This window comes from Candoia aspera, chromosome 5 (genome assembly GCF_035149785.1).
Source record: "Candoia aspera isolate rCanAsp1 chromosome 5, rCanAsp1.hap2, whole genome shotgun sequence".
Taxonomy (NCBI): domain Eukaryota; kingdom Metazoa; phylum Chordata; class Lepidosauria; order Squamata; family Boidae; genus Candoia; species Candoia aspera.
In genome coordinates, this window is record NC_086157.1 from 82,146,825 (window position 1) to 82,168,464 (window position 21,640).

At 36.9% G+C, this 21,640-nt stretch overlaps 1 protein-coding gene across 3 annotated transcripts in view; it reads left to right on the plus strand.

The window, feature by feature from the left end:
* Nucleotides 1-6,451: 6,451 nt before the first annotated feature.
* The window catches only part of CBLB (Cbl proto-oncogene B), a 91,397-nt gene continuing 76,208 nt past the window's right edge, over nucleotides 6,452-21,640 (plus strand). Inside the window, exons 1-3 of one of the 3 annotated variants that reach the window (XR_010068094.1) lie at nucleotides 6,452-7,011; nucleotides 7,495-7,669; nucleotides 16,227-16,477. Coding sequence is in view for 1 of the 3 variants with exons in the window: in XM_063305584.1 (XP_063161654.1) it covers nucleotides 7,502-7,669; nucleotides 16,227-16,477 (419 nt within the window). In the remaining 2 variants the exon portion in view is untranslated. Of the gene's footprint in view, nucleotides 7,012-7,494; nucleotides 7,670-16,226; nucleotides 16,478-21,640 lie in introns of those variants that run through there. The other 2 variants (XM_063305584.1, XM_063305585.1) reach the window with 2 other exon arrangements.

The window sequence follows — 21,640 nt, forward strand, 5'->3', positions numbered from 1 at the left end:
ACTTCACTGGCATTCATTCATTCATTAATAATCTGCTCCAAAGTACACCAAAGCCTGCACGTTATAAGGTGATAGGAACAAAACTGATTCTTACTAATATGTTCACTAGTTAATGCTTAAAAATGTAAGGCTTCCAAAAAAAAAATCCAAAAATGATCATACTTTCTAAAGATAAAGCCCCTTTATAAAATATAATTATGAATGCAACAAGATTGTCTACAATCTACTGTACTGTGCCAAAAGCACTATGCCTATTATGTTATTTAATTGGCTAAAGTACATGTTCCTTCAGCTTATTTTTTGACAGCCAGATCCATTTTTCTATTTTCTATTCCTCACACTAATAATTTCAAATATGTTGTCTCTGTTCTATATTACTGCCCTCTGAAGCAATACAAATCACCTTTTTGAGGAACATAAGATTACTAAAAGAATAAATACATGTGTAGTTTGTATACAGGGTCTTAGAGATGAGGAAGTAGCTTGCACATTTATTATAAATGCTTCTATTGTAAATACAACTACCACATATTAATACTGTCAAATACATTTACTTTGGCTACAGTAATATTAATTTAAAATCATACCATTGGAAGTGATAATATTAGGAATACCCCTTCCAAGATTTTATACCACTTAGCAATATTTCAATTTTTAAAGAACGGGTAGTGTGCAATCCTGAGATTGTAGAATCAGTTGGGTATCTTTTTCTGAGACTGAAGAAACAGCTTCAACCTCAGATGCATACTTTGACATCAGTTCTCCCCCTTTCTCCCTGCCACTTTTTTCTGTCACACTTCTTTCAGTTGAGACAGCTGAATGTGGTCTGGCAGGGCTAAACAAGACTATACTGGTAGCACCTGTAGATCTGAAATAACAGAAAGCAATATTTTTTTTTTCCTTCTGCCAAGGCCTTCTTCTGCCCTTGTAGCAGCATGCCAGTAGAGGGTAACGATGAAGTAAACACTGGGTAGCTGCAGAGACATATATTCTAATGTGCCTAGCTTAAATTAAAACAACAAAACACTCTCCAACTGCAAGAAAATTAAATATCCTTCACCTTAAGTGGGCAATAAACAGACAAAAGAATGTAGGAAGGATAGCACCCTATGCTAAAAATTCATCCAAATGAAAGCTAGAGATTATTTGAGCTAGTCTTTCTTAAAACTGAAAATGATACATTGCAAAGCTACACAATTTTACTACTTATAAAAAATTCAATTTGATTAGAAGTCCAATTTCCTAACATGGAAAAAAAAACAATTCGACAGAAAAACTGAAAAATATGTACCTCAATGAAACTTGAATACAATCAGAACTGATTAATGTTCTGTAATGTTATTTAGCAGATTTGAGAAATGAAAGAGGTTGTTTTAAGGCATTAGAATATTGTTACATTTTACTTGGAGCCCCCTGCACCTGTTTCAGCAGCTGGAATGAAATTATTTAAAAAGGGACATGGCAACGAAAATAAACTAATTTCCTCAGGGGGAAAGGTGTTTTGAACCTAAGCTTATGCATTTTGATAATGTGATAAATTAAAATTAAAATTAAACCCTGCACTTAAAAGTTTGGAAATACCATCCTTCAACTAACTGTTCTTTATAGTGAGTTCCCAGAAACTTTTGCCTGCCCATACAGATGAAATCTAAGATAAAGAGTAAACTAAGTTAATCAGTCTGATTACTTTAGTGTTAGAAAAAATACCCTGTACAGTGCAAGGGGCATTGTTTTTGGAACAAACTATATATACTGTATATGAAAATTGAATAGAGAGTTCTTATGCCCACCTAAAGTTACAGTTAAAACTATCAACTTTTAATAGTGTCATCCATGATATTTTAGTGCTAGAAAAAACTACTGCCTTTATTTATTCTATGGTGCTGCCTGAAGCAAATTATTGGTCCTGTCTTCAGTAATTATGATACAGGTAATCCTTGGGTTACAACCATTCATTCCGTGACCATTCAGAGATACAACGGGCTGAATGAGAAGGACTTATTAGAGTTCCAGCTGTTGCAGCATCCTTGTGGTCATATGATTGTGATCCAGGTGCTCGGCACTCAGCTTGCCATTATGTTGCAGCGAGCTGCAATCACTTGATCATGATTTCCAACATTCCTTGCTGGCTTCCCACAGGCAAAGTCAAAGGGAAGCTGGCAGGAAGTCGGAAGTCACAATCATGTGAAATCCTCACTTAATGACCCACACAGTCCTCATTTAATGATGGCAACTGGGACTGCTGGAATTGCTGCCACTAAGTGACGCTTTCATGTGATGTTGCACTTTATATCTGGGTCACAGAGTTCCCAGTCCCAATTGCCATCGTAACCTGAGAACTACCTGTAAATGGTGAAAACTGCAAAAGTAAGCTTTCCTCTTGATTTTATCAGAGGAAGGCAGGAAGGAAGGCAGGAAGGGCCAGTTCAGGGGACTGTGGGCATGCTATTCTTTGGCATTCTCAATGTTATCTTAATGTTCAACCAAAGATGGGTAACCAGGAAAAGGGTGGAGAAAAGCAAGTATGGATGGGCAACGTGAATGGACATCTGGCAGCAAGAGACTGTGATGCTGGGCTGTTGTAGGAAAGGGCAGCATTCTAGCTGCTTATATACCTTAGATCAAGTGCTGAAAATAGACATGCAGCTTTCATCTACAGTACATAGGACCCTGGAAGCCTAGATTCAAAATTGTAAAAACTTTTATTCAGAAATAAGAACTCCTGCTGTATTAGAACAAAGCCCTATCTAGTCCAACATTGTGTTCCCACAATAGTTAACCAGAAGACAACTAATGGAACAGCTAAGATCTTAATGTGATACAGATATTAAGATATCAATGTTGTACTATGATATGCCATTACCATGAAAATACTAAGCTGCACAAATAATTTTTATACAGAACGTTGTGTGTGATCCCAAACATTTTGAGACATCAAAGATCAAAAATTTCTTCCAGAATCAGCAAACCGAAGATTGGAGATAATTTCTTATAGACATGAAATAAGGGCTTCATTTGTGCTAAAAGCCTTTTTTTTATGGATAATAACATATTTTGAACTGCTGAAAGAATAGTTCTTCCTTTACATGTTTGTTCATACGATCAAAATGATAGACCTAAATACTTTCCTGTTCTCAGGCAGCAAAAATCTTGTAAGTAATTCATATAATTTGCTTTCTATTAAGGGCTGAATTTAAGTCCATTTCGCCTGCCTTTTATTCAAAATGGCAGATACTTTTCTGACTGGAAGACAGCAAACGGGGGAAGAACACAAAATGTTTTATATACTCATGAAAATTATCTCAGAAGAGGTTTATTATGAAATAAATCTGACGCTTAAAAGTTTTACTGCAACATGTGAAAATGTTCCATCCAGATCTGGATTTTTACACTAATTCAAGACAGCAAAATGCTAACAGGTAAGAAAGGAAAAGAAGATCTACTTAATTAATTAATCCTGGACCCCATCGATAAGAGAATTCCATCTGGCGGGGTCCAGGAGGCGGGCCTTCTCTGCAATAGCACCCACCCTCTGGAACGTCTTGCCCCTGGAGGTGAGGTTAGCCCCATCGCTCCTAGCCTTCCAGAGGAGGTTGAAGACCTGGCTCTGCCACCGGGCTTGGGGCAGGGAGGGGAATAGTCATACTTAGGGTTGGCTAGTGCCTTGAAGTGCCCCTCCTACGCAATGACTGAATGAGACCGCAGCCATCTGGATTTTATTTACATTTAGTTTTGTGAAATTGTTTTATAGCGTATTTTATATTGGAATTTTATTATATATTTATTGTTTTTTGGATTATATTGTTGTAAACCACCCAGAGTCCCTCCGGTGGGAGGAGATGGGCGGTGGCAAATCTGATAAATAAATAAATAAATCATATTTTGCTGAGAACTTGTATTGTCAACAAGAAAATACATATAGTATGGCTAAATTGTGAAGGAGTAGAAGCTTTACAGAAGCAGAAAATTAAAGCTTAAACATTAGAGAAATATGATCAAGAATCTTATTTAATTTGAGAAATGTGATCAAGAATCCTACACAATTTGAATGAGTATAAAGTTCCAGATCTAGATGAACTGCATCCTAGAATTCCCTTTCATCAATTACTCTTGGAAGCCTTTCATTAGTCATTTCATTAGCTCCTATCTGCGCTAGCCAAGTATCTAGGGGGGGGGGGGTGCCATAATCTACTGCCTGGAAGAGCTTAAGGAGATTTTCTCAGAGTTTTGTTCTGAGCTTTGTTGTGAACTCAAACAGATTTTTCATGATACCTTTCAAATTATTCTGCAAGATGTTCAGGATATTGCAGAAAATATCAGTTTTAAAATTTGTCAGCTGGCTGAGGATGTTCTGGAGGAAGAGGAAGAGTTTAATCCAGACGTCTTTACCAACAGCGAGATTGGAGTCTCTGATGAAATGCCAGGTGACGAATATGCTTTGGTGTTGAAGGGGTTAAGACAGTTTGACTTGCAAGATATTGATGGGCATGTTTTGCTGAGGGAATATTTTGGGAGTGAAATGGCTCTGTTCTGTGGGAGGTTTTCTGCTGAGAAGTCTGAGTTCCTAAGAGGGGCAGTTGGGCTGTTTGATTTTTTTTTTTTTAATGAAAAATGCCCTAAGTGTAACAGGGAGACAAGTAAATGCTCTGGTATGTTTCAATGTGGGATAAAGAATTAAGAACATGTATTTGGATTGATATTAAGGCTCATATGATTCCATTTTTTGTTAATGATTTGGATGAAGATTTATTCCATTGTTTTTAAAGTTTGATTTTTTGAGATTTATAAGATTTATTAATAGCTGTTTGGTTTTAGGTTTAATAGGGTTAAGATTGTTATAGCATTATTAAGTATAAAAGTAAACAATTTAAATGTTTTTATAATTTGATTTTTATTATAGTGGTCAGAAATATATAGAATAGTGGTAGGAAGGAAATACTTAAATGTTTTTTGGCGGTGAGTTGATTTTGAGGTTTATGTATCTGTTTATTTAAGAGAAGGAACAATTGTGTTTAATGATTTTTATAATGTTCTAATGAAATGACTGATAGAAATAATGTGATCTTGGTTAGATAGAGTAAGGGATTAATTATGGAAGTTGTTGTATATTCCTGTTGTTGAAAGTTGGAAGTCACCTTGTTATGTAAAAATATTTTTTTTCATTTTCTGTTTTCTCACTTTTTTCTTTGTAGTTTTTTTGCTTTTTTGTAGTTTTTAACTTTGCTGTAAACTTAATAAACTTCTATTAAAAAATAAATTCATCTGTTCCTGCCTCTGTGATGAAACATATATTCAAGAATATTTCGTGCACAGAGGAAATGTGTCAACAGCCTACCAGATGGACCTAAGTGCAACTCCATTATTCTCCATTATTCAATTTGCCAGCAATTTGTGTTTACTGCTGTTGATGCTCTTACATAAATTTGCTGTTTATGTAAGAGCATCATCTTATAGTCCAAGTTGGTTACTTCACATCTTGTGGCAAATGGAAGTTTCATTCAATGCCATCCTCTTTATGTCTAGTCAGAATTTAAGTACTATGGAGTTCAAAAAGATCTTCTCTCTAGTGTTACAGGATTACTAATTTGATAGGCAATATGACACACTATTCTGAATACTGGTTTACAAGTCCATGCATGCACAGGACGATGGAGTGAGGAAACACAGTGCTACTGAATACAGTAAGCCTTGGGCTACAATACGATTTCCCTTAATGACTATCTAAGCATTTCGCCACCGTCGTAATCGATGGCTATTTACTTATGCAAGTCGTCTTTTCCAAAGAAGCGCTTCAGTTTCTTTTCTATATGGATTACTTCCGGCCCTTTTACAGATATTATGCAGAAGTCCCGAAGTCGCCCACCGCTTCACCTTTCCAACTAATACTTGAATCACAGTCAGAGAGGAGGAAAGCGCAGAGCCGGAAGTCCTTCCCGAGCTTTCATTGGCCCTTTACTTTATCAATCAGGAACTGGAGGACCAACTTACTCCCAACGCTGCCCTGCATATTTTCTTTAAGTTGGGAGGGGGAGAAAAGGGAGTTCTGTGGCCTTGTTGCCCTTTTTTTCGCAAGGTCTCGCTTCTTTAGGTCAGTGAATGTGTGTCCTTTCGGCGTCTCTGTCTCAGTTATCTCTCCCACACCCGCCGCCTGCCTCCCGAAACGCGCTCATGTTGGATTGGGCAACATCTGGGAACTGAACCCTAATACCGTTAGAATGGGGGGGCAGGGAGGGAAGAAGGGCCGGCGCGAGCGTGTCAGTACGCAGGCGGCGTGCGGGTTTCTTACCAGAGTATTCCGAACGCGAGAACAGAACTAAAGCAACTCGCCCGCCGTTTCGAAAAGGCTGGGCTGCGGCGGGTCTCAGCGCCGCCTGCCCTGTCTTTTCTTAGCCCCGCCCCCACAGCCCGCCCCCACACGCCCCTTACCCTCGCGCCGCCGAGCCAGGAGCGAGAGCGGGCGAGAACAGCGCTGCCGCCGCTGCGACGGGCCCGCGGTGGCGAACTAACTCCCCATGTTTCCTTCTGGAACCCCAGCAACCGCGACGACTTGGGGAAGAGGCGTCCCACCACTGCTGGCCCTGCCGGCCTCGCTGCGGAGGCTTAAGGCGTGTCGCGTGGTGCTGCTGGCTGCTCCCGCTGCTCCGAGGGACGAAGAGCGCTTAACGAGAAACCGGAACCAGGAAAACTGCTGGGATTTAATAACACGGGCTGTGCTGCGTGCTGTTGTGTGCCCGGAGGGGAGGCAGGGAAAAGAGAAAACGAGAGATCAAAGTGAGGAGGCAGAAAAGCTTACCAGGAGACACTTCTTGGGGACACTGTTGCCTAACCTTCGACCTCTCCAACGCTGGCCAGGAAGGGAAAGGAGACTGATGGCTGTTTGGAACTAATCTTGGACACTGTGGATTTACAAAAGCAACTTTCCCTTCCTCTCTGGAATTTATTTTCTTTTCTCGTTACTTTTTAAAACCACAACAGTACCTACATACAAGTATCGTGTATAGTTGCAGACTTGTACGTATTTTGAATGTATCTGACCAATTACATGCATGATGTAAGAGATGTAATTTTTCACCTCCCTTCTTCCACCAGATGCTGGGGTGGGTGTTTGTTACTCGTTAAATGTATTTGTCCCTTGTGAAAGTAAGTTTAACAAGGGAGAGTGAGCATGCAAACTGAGAGTGGGCTGATAACATTTTTAAGGGTATAAAAAGAGCTGGAAGGAAAATGCAGTAATGTGTTTGACAATTAAGACTGTATATTTCCATAAGATGTGCTCGATTAACAGACAGTGACATTTGATCGAATTTCTTCTTGATAAAGATTACCAGGCTTTTCTGCTTAACCATTAAAAGTTAAAACTCCCACAATACTGTTACATATATTTTTTCTTTCAGTGACTATGCGAAATCAGTGTTGATTTATTTTATGCTTGGGCAAGGGCGAGCAACAATATCACAGCATTACATTTTTTTTCTTTTCTTTTATAAAATTAAGATCCCAGATGGCCAATTCCCTCAATGGCCGGAACCCAGGTGGCCGAGGAGGAAACCCCCGCAAAGGGCGTATTCTGGGATTCATTGATGCTATTCAGGATGCAGTTGGCCCCCCCAAGCAGGCAGCTGCTGATCGCAGGACTGTGGAAAAAACTTGGAAATTAATGGATAAAGTGGTGAGTCTGTGAATTATATTTGTAACAAATACACACACACACACTGGAATTGTTATTATTGGATTAGACAAATGAAACAATATGTGTTTTCAGGTTCATGAGAGATCTTCCATGTTTATTCTGCCTTTAGCTGTGTTTATTCTCAGTACAAAAGAAGAAATATTAAATGTTGTACTCTTAAGCTCTTCAGATATCTGTAGGATTGTGAATATACAGTTTGTTTTAGATATACCACTTTGGCTCATGTTGTTACACTGTTTCCTTGAAAATGAAACTTCAGTTAAGACAACCAGGCTGAGAACTACTCTTACGATAATCATATGCATGTAATCAAATCTACTGTGAAAGAAATAGGTTTATTATTTTGATCAAATGAACAAACAATTTAAGTATTGCCTTCAGTTGTAATGGCCCACTAAAATGTATTGTATTATGATAACCAGATCTTGAAAAATTATTTATCCTTGTAGGATAAAACATGTAATAGTATTTTAGTAAGTAACTAGAATTACTTTGTAGATTATAGCAGTAGGGTCATCTATTAGGAAATACAGATAGAAGGAGTTGAGCGCATTTTTTTTCCTGAACTAAAACATTGTTTATTGTTATAGAGGTAGGACATTCTTAAAATTATATATGGACCATTTGTGATAAGCTTGATATAATGACCTATTTTTAATCCTTCAGAATTACATTTTATGCATAGATTTGTGTGGGTGCTTTCACTGTCATATATATAAAACATCATAATTGTAAGTAGAGAATGCTAAATGCATAGAACTATGTGATACTCTTACACACAGTGTATAAAACATTTTTCAAGAGATCACCAATCTATTTGTCTAATAGTACATGTTTCCACGCAAACGTTTAATAATCCCTCTTTATGGATTCTGTACATGAAATAGGCCTGATATAAACACTTGGAAGCATTTGCATTAATAATCAAGGTACACAAGTTACTTATGGGGATTTATGCATTGTATTATTCCCACTACTGTTGTGTGGCAAGTTAGTTACAGCTTTTTCCAGGAATTGAATCCTGATGTACTACCTGCTTTGGATGTCTCATGAAAGTTAGTTTTTTTTTTTATGAAAGTTGTTTAAAGATAGTAAGTACTGTCAAGAGTGTGGCAGTAACTCAGATTAAAACATATTTTTGCAATGCCTGCTTCCTTAGAATCAGTTCAGAATTTAAAATACCAGTATAAATTTATTGTTAACTCAGTGTGGAAGACCTGTAAGCTTTTTATTTAATTGCCCAGGTCATTGTCAATTCCAAATCTGTATTTGTTTGGAATTCCACTTTTAAGTTTTGATCATAGTTGTTAGTACAATTTTAAACAAACAAACTTTTATTTAGGGTAAAAGCAGTTAAGAGTGAAAACAATTAAGTGCAGAGATTATGGTCTGTCCCTTTCTTGGCTGTATAGACTTTTGCTGGATTCCAGTATTAACCTGGGAGATGGACATGATGTAACCTGGGTTATTCTTCCAACTGTATAATTCTGTGAAATACTGTAACTTGAAATTTGAGCAAATTACAGAATATAGGTGCGCAATTCTAGTTATATTACTTTTTTAAAAAATTCGTTCAGTCGTGTCCAATTCTCATAGACAGCCCGGACAAGTCCCTGCAGTTTTCTTGACAAGATTTTTCAGTAGTGATTTGCCATTGCCTTCTTCCTAGGGCTGAGAGAAAGTAACAGGCACAAGGTGACCCAGCTGGCTTTGCGCCTAAGGTGGGAATAGAACTCATGGTCTCCCAGTTTCTAGACTGATGCCTTTAACCACTACACCAAACTGGCTCTTATATTACATTGAATGTAAACATAATAAGTTGGCTTTGCCAATTCAGAATATTTATACAGTCTAGCATTGCCTATTAGGGCCTGAATCTTTCACAGCGTTTTCTGTTCTGATGTTTTTGACCAGAAATACCAGAAATTGAATGTGGAGCATTTTGCAAAAATGCTTGACTGCTAATTATGGTCTTCCCAAAGTAAAAATGTTTTTAAAAGTGTTGGCCATGCTTTAAATGCACAATATAAGATACCTATATTGACTCCTTACTTTTGGTTTTATTTATTTAAAATATATCTTGCCTGTTTACCTCAGATTTCAAGACATCTTATAACAATTGAATATTAGAGCTGCAAAAATTCTTCTAAAGAGCTGGTTCAGAACAGCACAGACTATAAATGAAGCCAGTATTTTCAAACTGTTAAAGCAGCCATATCTTTTTTTTAGGCTTATATGGCTGATTCATTGGGTCTCTTGGCTGTGATATGTGCATGCACGTATCTATGCAAACAGTCAAGAGCAGTTCCCAAAACAGCTGCATGACTCTAGAAAAAGGTTGCTTTAACAATTGGAACCATCTTTTTTAGTGGATTTGGGATTTGAAAAGAATTTGAACCAGCTCTTCTTGATTATTTTAATTTTTAAAGAACAATTAGCCTGCAATCCCAGTTCATGGAATCAGTTGGATGTCTTTCTCTGAGACTAGAGAAAAGGCTTCACACTCAGATGCATACCTTGACATCAATTCTTTCTCTCTCCCCCTGCCACACTTTTTTCTGCCACACTTCTTTCAGTTGAGAAGGTTCTTTTGAAGGATTTGCACAGCACTATTACATGGTAGCAGTTTAAAACTGTAAAACACAAACCAGCAACACAAATATTAAAAACCATGATTGATACTATTTTGGTAAGTTAGTGTGGTAAATGGAATCATGGCTTTGATCCCAACGACTGTGAAGTTTGTTAGTACTTGGTCTACAAAATCAAGTAGGATTTTGATTTGTTTGAGCTTCAAAATGTTATATTTCCTTCCCATGATCTGTGTATGTGAAAAATACTTATTTAGTTTAAAGTTAAAAATCCTTGTTTTTATGATACTCTAACTGAATTGGGTTTTGTTTTTATATTTTGCTTCTGTTTTTTAAAGGCTCAGTGAAATGTGTGTTTAATATATCAATTTTATTTAATTTTGGTATTCTATGGGAAAGATTTTTTAAAATGTCATGTTATAAATTCATATTAATTTTCTTCATCCTTTGAATTAAACTTACATACTAATCATGATATTTATCTGATTTGAGAGAGATTTCTAATGTCCTTGGGTTTAAACCTCTGTGGCATGCCATTTAAAAACCATATCTGCTGAGATATTTTGTCACATCTTAAGTTTTGTAGTATGTGTAGTTTTAAGTTTCTCCTTGGATACTGTGATGATCTGGGATAATCTACTAAGATTCTGTGCTGCAACATAAAACTGAGAGTACAGGAAATTGCTTTATGGACGTGATAGCAAGTCCCCCCCACCCCAAAATGGCAGAGTGTATACTGATTAAGTCTAGATTTAGAAAATTGTGTGTTAAAGTTTGTTTAGGTGTTCAGATTATCCATAATCAATAGCTCACTGGTCAAAATCGAACACTATTACTTTTGGGACCAAGCTTTCAGAAGCTTTTCGATGATATTTTCATTTTATAACTGATATTGAAACAATATGAAAATGTTTAATCTTCTTGTTTAGATTGGACTATGCCTCACCAGCACATGATTTTTGAAGTGCCTTAATATAGTGAGCAATGTTCTAAGATAAGGAATTTCAAAAACAGCTTCCTGTCTCCTGCATGCCCCCTGCCCACCACAGTTCAGTGTGCTCTCCTGAGCAATGTATTGTTCTGATGTTTGAATTGGTTTATCAAAATTTTGTGCATGTAATTCTTATTTAGAATAATTTTTCCATCTTATGATAGCCCATGTAGCAATCCCTCATTATTCTTGTATGTATCTTGATTGTCAGAAAGATCTTTTGGAAGCTGATTGGAAGGGAGAGGAGATACATTCTTGTGATGTAAAACTTCTATATTTGAACCTGTATTTCCATGCATGTTAATATTTAGCCAGAAACCTCTGATAAATAAGGATAAGTACATGCTTCTCTTCTATGAATGAAAGGTGAAAGGTCCCCTGTGCAAGGACTGAGTCACCGATATTGTCTTCCTAGAAAACTTCGTGAAAGCGGCATCCCCCCAAAGGGTCTTTTATGAATAGTCAATGTATAATTGTGTATATTGCTTTTCTTAACACATAAGTAGTTCACAACAAAATACAGCTACTCTGTTGCTCAGCAGTTACTTCTATGATACCAGTTAGCTTACATTGCTGATGTTTCCCTGGTTGTCTCCTGTCCAAATACAATTTAGTAGGTCTAATCCTGTTTAACTTTTCAATATCAGCTAGGGTTGACTAGGAGGAACCTTGCTTGTTCCCAAATTTCATTGCTTCCCATTGGCTTTCTGTCAGTAGTTCTGATTTTCCTGCCTCCATTTGTGCCCTGAATTGTTATTTCTCTCTCTCTACATGTATTATTTTTCTCTCCAAATCAGTCTGATATGTGGCACAATTTTAAATTCAGCTCTTAGCACGCTGTTTCATTGTCTCTGTCTTTGCTTCTGGGAATACCTTCCCATTGGCTAAACATTTCAGATTTCCAATCTTTAGTTTGGTCTAGTGGTTAAGGCAATGGGCTAGAAACCAGGAGTCTGTGAGTTCTAGTCCCGCCTTAGGCATGAAAGCTGGGGGGGTGACCTTGGGCCAGTCACTCTCTCACCCCAACTCACCTCACAGGGTTGCTGTTGTGGGGAAAATAGGAGGAAGTAGTATTAGGTATGATTGCCTCCTTGAGTTATTTATAAAAATAATAAAGGCAGGGAAATAAATCTATTTATTTATTTATTTATTTATTTCTAATTTGCATTTAATATACCTAATACCTCAGTTGATACATGCTACCCTTAGCCCAATGTCGCTCTATTACTATTAACCCTTAAAAACAGAGAATCACTTTTTCCAGTTAAATGGCCCATAAGGTAAAGGTAAAGGTAAAGGTTTCCCTTGACGTAAAGTCCAGTCGTGTCCGACTCTAGGGGGCGGTGCTCATCTCCGTTTCAAAGCCTTGGAGCCGGCGTTGTCCATAGGACACTTCCGGGTCATGTGGCCAGCATGACTCACAGAACGCCGTTACCTTCCCGCCGAAGCGGTACCAATTAATCTACTCACATTTGCATGTTTTCGAACTGCTTGGTGTGCAGAAGCTGGGACGAGCAACGGGAGCTCACCCCGCTGCGCGGTTTCGAACCGCCGACCTTCCGATCGACAGCTCAGCGGTTTAACCCGCAGTGCCACCGCGTCCCTGTCAAATGGCCCATACAAAGAACTAATAATAAATATTTAATTAATATTTTTTGTGACAATCAACAACCCCTCTCCTTGCACCAAAATGAGCAGTGTTGGCAGCACTGGTGGTAGCAAATTCTTACCTTGACTATGACTGAGTTTGTACATCATATTAAGCAGTAATGTGGGTTGGGGAATGGGGCTTAGTGTGATATGTAGTCATATATTATGGTCTGTAAACTGGGTAGTGTAAAATAGGACACAGTCTTGTTAAATGACTCATGATTACAACAAACTGTAGGCTAGTCCAGCATTCTCCCAACTTGACTGCTTTCCTGGTGTAGGGACAAAATTCTTACAGAATTCTCAGCAATGGTCATATATGTTAACCAGTGCCAAGTAAAGAAGTATTTGCTTTTTTATCCCATTTCTACAGTTTTATTGGAGGATCTCTTAATTTTCTACCTCTTTAATGGAGAATTAGACTGTGGAAATATTGGATAAAAAACCCTAGTAATTTATCAAGATTGTTATTGACAAATTACAGCTGTCAGCTCAGGAATTTAATTTGTCCCACTAAAAATGTCATCAATAAATCTTTTCACTTTGTTTTTTAATTGAAATTTTAGTTTCAATTGTATCTTTGCTAATAGGCACATGGTTTTCATATAAACTAAAACTAGTTTATGGAAATTTATTCTGTACTCTGTCATAGTTAGGCTTTTTTTTTCCTTGCAGAAAAAGGTTTTGGTTCTTTGGATAAAAAAAAAAAAGACTTAAAATATTTGGGATCTGCTTGTTGTCAGGTAAACCAGTTTATCTAGTTGATATTTTATTGTTTATTAGGCAAGCAGTTGAAATGGGCCAATTTCATTCTGGCCAAATTTTTAGCACCTGAGAGTAATTAACTCTGTATATGAGGAAGTGGTGTAACGGGTGTGAGGCCATTCTGATTTCCTGTGCTAAGGAAGCCTGCTTTCATTTATATGTATATTTTTATAACCATCCTTTGGTATAGAATAGAATGATAATCTCATAAGAAATTTTTTTTAGCTGTGATAAAGTATGTAAGATGTTTACTTAATTTTAATGGAGTGTCTTTGCAACTAAGTCTGGGCCAGTTGCTTTATACTTGTCCAGATCCATATAAATAACTAAATAATGCATAGTTTTTATACTTTAAAACTGTTTTGGAACTGTTTGACTGCATTCCCTATGCAGTGAATGAAACATTCTTAAAGGAACTAGATTGCTCCTTATTATTTGTTGGATGAAGTGTTTCTGAAGTTTTCCCTTATGAAGAACTGTTTAAGGGCAGACTTACAAGGACCACTTTTCCACCGTGGGATTGCAATTAGTTGTTCACATTTGTATAGAAGTATACAAGGAGTGATTTGGTGTGCAGAATCAAACCTTGTGATTTCCCCTTCCCTTCTTTGGAAAACCTTAAAAGTTGTGTTTTCACAAAAAAGGAATCTTGGCCTTTTTAAAACAAGCCAAAAATATTTTTCCTGCAGTTTATTATTAGCTAAATGTGACCTATTGCTTAATTATGTACTACTTATACAGAAATATGCACTCAATATTTAGACTAAAATGCTCTTGAACAATTATTGTAACCTTAGAAAATAATCAAGTGTATGTATTTTAATGGGAAATTAAAATTCCCATTACAAATTCAGTTTGTAAAAAAATTATGTTACTGACTTACTGGCGTCTTGTTACTACAAAGTGAATGTTCTTTCAAGTCATCTTGTTCATAGGAACTATGGAATAATACAAATATCTAAAAGTTGCATTAGAAAATATGCTCAGAAACCCCAGATAAGACCCTTGGACCAATTCATTTCAGCTGAAATATTTTTAATAGTTTATTTATTAAAACATTAAAAAAACAGAATAAATAACTATACAATAGGTGAAATGTAGCACTAGCTGAGAAGGGAAACTTAGTATATTATTTTGCATACAACATATGTTTTCCTAATCATATAGCAAAGACAAAATATTGACAGTATACTTTTTTTTTTCTTTTAATTGGCTCTGCCCATTGCAAAAACCTTAACTGATATACCAAGGTAACTGCAGAATTGTTCTGTTGCGTCTATTTAAGTGTATTGGCCTCCAGTGTAATGGAAGAGCCTCTGAAAGGGGAACTGTTTTCTTTTGTAGGGTGTGCTGTCTCTTTAGTCAGATGGAATACTTGCTACACATAAGCAGTATGTGTAAAGTTTTGACATATCTGTATGATGACGAAGATGCCTATTTTCATTTCCATACATTTTTTTAAAAAAATAAAATCTTTAACATGTATTTGCTTTACTGAATTCAGAGGCCATCCAACTCCAGAGGACTCTGAACAGCTTAATAAGATAAAAGACAATATAAAGCTTGTTTGGATATTATTTTCATAATGAAAAATGATAAATGATTTTACAGATAATATACAATAACAATAGCAGTAATATATGTCATAATTTATATTATGAAAGGCAGTGTTGTGTGACAGTTAAAGTGTTGGACTAGGAGTAGGGAGGTTCTAGTTCACCCTCAGCCATGGAATCTCACTGGGTGATTTTGGACCAGTCACTCTCTCTCAGCCCAACCTACCTTACAAGGTTGTTTTGGAGAAAAATAGAAGGAGGGATCATTATGCATGCTGCCTTGAGCTCCTCTGAAAAGGTAGGAGATAAAGAATTCTAATAAGTAATAACAATGGTAACATAATTGGTTGTGACAGATTGTTTGGACGAATTTGTGATTTAGATAGACTGACAAATCTGTACCATACCTGGAGTGGAAACTTAAATCTGTTTTGGGGATGGTGTTCAATTAATTCCTTCCTATGGCTTGTAATGGAAGTAAAATTTTAAAAGCACATAAATAGAAGACAAGAGATAAATATCACTCTTTCCTCACTTTTGATGTATGACCAGCAAGGTGCTGTATTTATTCAAATATCCTGATAAAGCTATAAGATGAGGAAATCATACAGTCTGATTTCAGTACAATTTTGTCTTTAACTCTTGCTATTTTTATTGCTTTTTCTTCTTGTTGATCAATAATATTAAAATTCTTTCAACAGCCTTTGTCAACGGCTATAGAAATTTATTCGATTTCTATAGCTTCCCAGAGTCACTTGTTGAGATGGGCAGCTATAGAAATTGAATAAGCAAGTAAGTAAGTAAGTTAGGAACCAACAGTGTTCTTGACTTGCATTCACAATAGGTCTCTCTATTTGGACAGTTGAGTTCTGGATAATGTTATAGCTTAGGTGTCAGCTTTCCACCATTTTCTTATGTACAGTAAAGTTTTGACTTTGGGTGAATTTATTGTTAAATTTATGTAAATTATTCTTTAATTGTAGGTCAGACTGTGTCAGAATCCCAAACTTCAGTTGAAAAATAGCCCACCTTACATACTTGACATTTTACCGGATACCTACCAACACTTGCGACTTATTTTGAGCAAGTATGATGACAACCAGAAACTTGCACAGCTCAGTGAAAATGAATATTTTAAAATCTATATTGATAGTCTCATGAAAAAGTCAAAACGAGCTATAAGGCTTTTTAAGGAGGGAAAGGAGAGAATGTACGAGGAGCAGTCACAGGACAGGTAAGAGAATTTTTACATATCCATCTAAATTGGTTAATACTTTCAGTGTATATTTAGATATTTTTTCTTTTTGGGAATGTTGTACATACTTTCTGAATATAGGAACCATGTAGTAATTTATCAGACTTTTTGTTGCTATTCAAAGTGAAAATACATAACATTTTAATGAATGTGCAAGTTTATGTTGCACAATTTAGGTGTGTTTTCTTAGAGAGCCACAACTGAGCTTTGGTTATGGATCCTTAGAATGTTTAGGACAAATAAAGATTAACTTGTTTGGAAATACCAATTTGGAATGGAGTTGGTTCCTCTTATTTGTAAAATAGTTTTGGAGATTCTGTTAGGCCAATTGAAGTTTAGTGCTGTGTTTGTGAAGGCTTCTAAATGTCAACGCTCACACTTGTTTCCTTGTGAGTTAATGGTACTATATGATATTTTTGAACCACATTATGGAACTGTATTTTTATTTATGTGAAATAATTATCATGCTTTAAAATATATGCTCTTTAGTTAATACTTCACATTTTAATGTTAACCATTAGTGCCTAGAATGCAGGCCACATTTTAATATCTTCCATATCTTAATATCTTTAACAGCTTGGGGCAATTTTAAATGCAATCTCTTTCTGTTGGCTAGAGCCATTTCATAATTTAAAATGAAGAGTACCAAGCATGTTTTCATTTAAAATTAACAATTTCTGTGATGTAAGAATAAAGGTATCCACCTGCTTGGTGTATTGATTTCGTTTATAGGAAACAATTTTTCATACCAAAGATTCCTACATTGGATAAAGTTAATTTCTAAAAATAGATAATTAGAGGTGTTGCTTTGAGAAAGAAATACTCAAAAACAAGGAGAACCTTTTGACTTTGAGACAGGAAAGTGGGTGGCAAGCATGAGTGGAAGAATTTAGTACCTCTTTGCTTTTTGTATTGCACGAAAGATTTTCTTGATTTCTGACTTTAAATTAAAGTGGCCTAACCCATCATTTCATATTTGAAAGAGCTTAGAAGGGGTTTTTCCCCATTAATAAGCAGAGTAAAACAGCAAATGGATATACATAGAAACAGAGTTTTATATTTAAAGGTTAAATCACTTGTTACTAATAAACCTGTGCAGTTTTAAGTGGAACAGCTGTTGCACAGGGGCAGTCCCACACTCTCAGCATAAAAGACCTTAATCCAGTGGCATGGAGAACCATTACAGCTGGAGACCTCTCCTGCTGCAATGGATAAGCAGGATGTCTTAAGTGTCTTGTTGTGTTCTTAGTGCTCCACAATGCCTGCTGGGCCTGCCTTCTTGACCATTGGACTGTTGATCAGTCTCCACCATTCAATCTGCCAGGGCCAGACTTCACATGCTGAGATAGACAAATCCCCTATCTCGCTGAGAGTCGAAGACCCATCAGCTACCCTCACCTGGTTTGGCCTGTCTGTCAAGATGGTCTACCAGGGAATGGCCGCTGTGCATGTTACAGCTACTTGGAGCCACAGATGAGAGCTTAGCACCAGGTGGGGACCAAGGGTGAATGAGCAGCCCTAAAAAGGGGCATGGCAGGCCCCTCCACCAGAGGTGCTACCCCTCCCTGGACACCCCATACAGCCCACTAAACAGCTTTATAAATGGTACAAAACAATGGAACATCTTACAACAAATGCAAAGCAGAATAGCTTCAATTTACTTAGCTTGTTACCTGAAGTTAGCCAATTAGTAACAAATGACACACACACACACACACATATTGTGTATGTGATAAGTGTTGTGCCATGAGGAAAGAAAATGGCAATTCAAAGCACAGGTGAAAGTGTGTTAACTGCTTAAGACACTATGTTGAGTTCCATATAAAGCACATGAATGTTATTGAATAATGTAGAAATATGATACAATCACTAATATGAAGCATACCTACAAAGAATAAATCCTACTGAACTCACAAGTCCTTATTTCATGGTCAGCACACATAGAATTTTCTGTTATCTTAACCAGCTTTTATCCCCCAATATTTTTTTTTCAATTTTGAATTTAAGCTAATTATATTCTACAGAGTCTCTTCTCTAATGTAGGTATATGCATTAAGGCTGTGTAATGCTTTCAAAGGAGTGTTTTTCAAAATTTGTTAGTGTGATCAATTGCTCCTTGTAAAGACATTGAAACAGCTGCATCCTTTGCAAGGTTTGACATGACTTCTTTGAAGACTTCCAAAGGGAATCTGTGCATTCACATGCATGCACAGCCACCTCACTTCGTTGACAATTCTAGTAATAGTACTGTCTGTTCCCTGTACAAACATATGCCAGAATCTCAGGAAGAGAGTCTGTGCTACATCCAGGCCTGAACCAGAGTGAGACAGAGCTAGGTAATTGGGTTCCTTCAAACACACTTGTAGATGAATGGCTATTTTCTTGCCCCCCCAGAAGTAGTAACTGGACTGTAGTTATTCTAAGCCTCAGGGTCCAGGGAGGACTTCTTCAATGAAGGTTCTGAATTACTTAAGGGACATGTAAAACCACCCAGAGTCCCCTTTTAGGGGAGATGGGCAGTGATAGAAATTTGAAAAATGAATGAATGAATGCATGCATGCCTTGGGTTTTCTGCATATGCCTTTAAGGACAGGGATAAATGTGGGGGTGTTGGGGTCCTTAAGATCAAATATTACTTTGGGGTGGAAGGGAAGGACCTCTTTTCCAATAGATCTCCATCCCAAATAACTGAAGAGATCATATTCTTATCATCCATGGATTATATACATATTCAAATCAAAGACCCCTTCATGATTAGCCAACAGGGTTAAGTTGTTTCCTTAACTTTTAGTTTGTTTTTCAGGCAATTATGATCTCAGAAAAAGTTTCATTTTAAGAAGAGGGACAAAGCCTACTCTCAAGCTTGCAGTCTAAAGAAATCAAGACACACCAAGAATTAGGAGTAGAGGAATGGGGGCAGAGGAAAGAAACCATGAGCAGTATCTGGTGTGTGTGTGCAAGCAATTTGGAGTATATTGATATTAGTTTTATATATGTTTCTTGAATGGTAACTAGTTATTCTTTGTGAACTCCTATGATTCATACATAATGTGCTTGTTCAGAGTCTCTTTGCAGTCGTCTAGATGTACGTATTGTCTTGGCAGAAGGCTTGCCCCAGGTATAGCTTGCATGATTCCTGCTGAACCTCTTCAGTTTCTTTTCAGCTGTCACAGTAATAGTATGTTCATTCTTGGAACTCATCAATTTTCCTAGATTTATTCACTTTGTTCTCTTAATTTTAATTTATTTAAGTTATTTTTCTTCATTTGTGTATGCAGATTATAGGCTGCAGTCTTACAACTTGTTCATCTGGTTTTAGCCATATGTATTTGAAACCCCCTTTCTGTAAGTTCAACATTGCAGTAGCAAATTTACACCCTTAGATAGACACAATCATTGCATATTATACCTTGAAGGGTGTGCAGTTGACCCTTGTAAATCGATAAAAGAGGGTATGGAAAAGAGAGAATGTGCTTTTCTGTTTTATGAAATGGGCGTAATCCCTGAATTATGCCTTAGTAAGTTTTTGGTTAAAACTGAGGTTTTCCCCTTTTTTCTTTTCTTCAGTTGCCTTAAATATATTTCTATAAATATTTTTGGTATTGATTGATTGATTATGTGCCATCAGGTCAGTGATGACTCTTAGTGACCACATAAATAGATGTTTGTGATGATCTGTCACTAACCTGGTCCTTCAGGTCTTCCAACAGTGCACCCATTGCCACTGTAACTCAGTCTATCCACCTTGCTGCTGGTTGTCCTCTTCTTCTCTTCCCTTCCACCTTTCTCAGCATTACAGCCTTCTCTAGAGAGCTAGGGCTTTGCATAATGTGTCCAGAGTGGGATAATTTGAGCATGCTCATTTTGCCTTGAGTGAGAACTCTGGATTGATTTGTTCAATGATCCATGTGTTTGTTTTCTTGGTTGCCCATAGTATTCTCAGAGTCTTCCCTAACACCAAAGTTTGAAGTGCCAATACTCATCCTATCCTGCTTCTTCAAAGTCCAACTTTCACTTCCATAGAGTGTCACAGGGAATACCATTACTTGCACTATTCTGATCTCTGTAGGTATAGAGACATCACGGCATTTGAATATCTTTTTCAGGGCCTTCATGGCCTGCTCTACCAGGTGCTAGTTTGTGGTGTATTTCTTGACTGCTTGTTCATTTACTATTGGTGATTGATCCTAAAAGGCAGAAGCTATCTACCACTTTGATATCTTCATTAGCAATTCTAATTGCTAATGACACTGAGAATTGCCTCCCAAATCAAATGTCTTACGATATACAGTATGCTCCTAGGTACAGAAAAAGTCTGGTGGAGTAGCAAGGGCACCGCAAAGCAAGAGGGAAATAGTAGTATATTGGAAAGAAGCTTACATTTTCTCTTTTTAGCTGCACAGGCAAGAACAGGTGGGGAGATGGAATAGAATGGGACATATTAACAGATACCTGATGGTAATGTTATTGCTATCAATAGATGGATGATATTTTTCTTCACAAATATCAGTGAAATAAAGATATTTTTCTTTCAAATATAATTTAAAGGAATTTTATGATAATAAAACTGATCCACTAATTTATTGGATGACAAAATCTGATGTTGGAAATGCTTCAATTAATAACACATCAACCCATATATGTCCTGTACATGTTTTTGGTAGCTTAGATATTTTAATTAATCAGGAGTACAACTTATTAACAAAATTGGAGAGTCCCTAAAATAGTGTACTCCAGATTCCATTTATTACACTTTAATATAGATATGTTAATAAAATCAAGAAACCATGTCCATATAACTCACTATTGTAACATCTGTGCCAACAGTTAACCTGAGACTGATGGATATACTGTATGGCTTGTTGAAGTGGTAGTGAGACACTGTCATTAGAAACATGAACAAGGAGAAATCTTTATTAAGACTAAGGCAATTCTACTTTATATACCAATAACTATGGTTGGCATGTTATCTTTGAACTCAGTCTGTGAGTTTCAGACTTCCTTTTGTGTCACAAATCATTTCCCTGTTAAGACTAACAGAGTGGTAAATATTCCGCAGTAGAACTGGCTTATCCTTTGGCAGAAAGTATATACTTGATCACTTAAGACCAAACTAGTTGGTGCTTAAGCATTGTCACACTT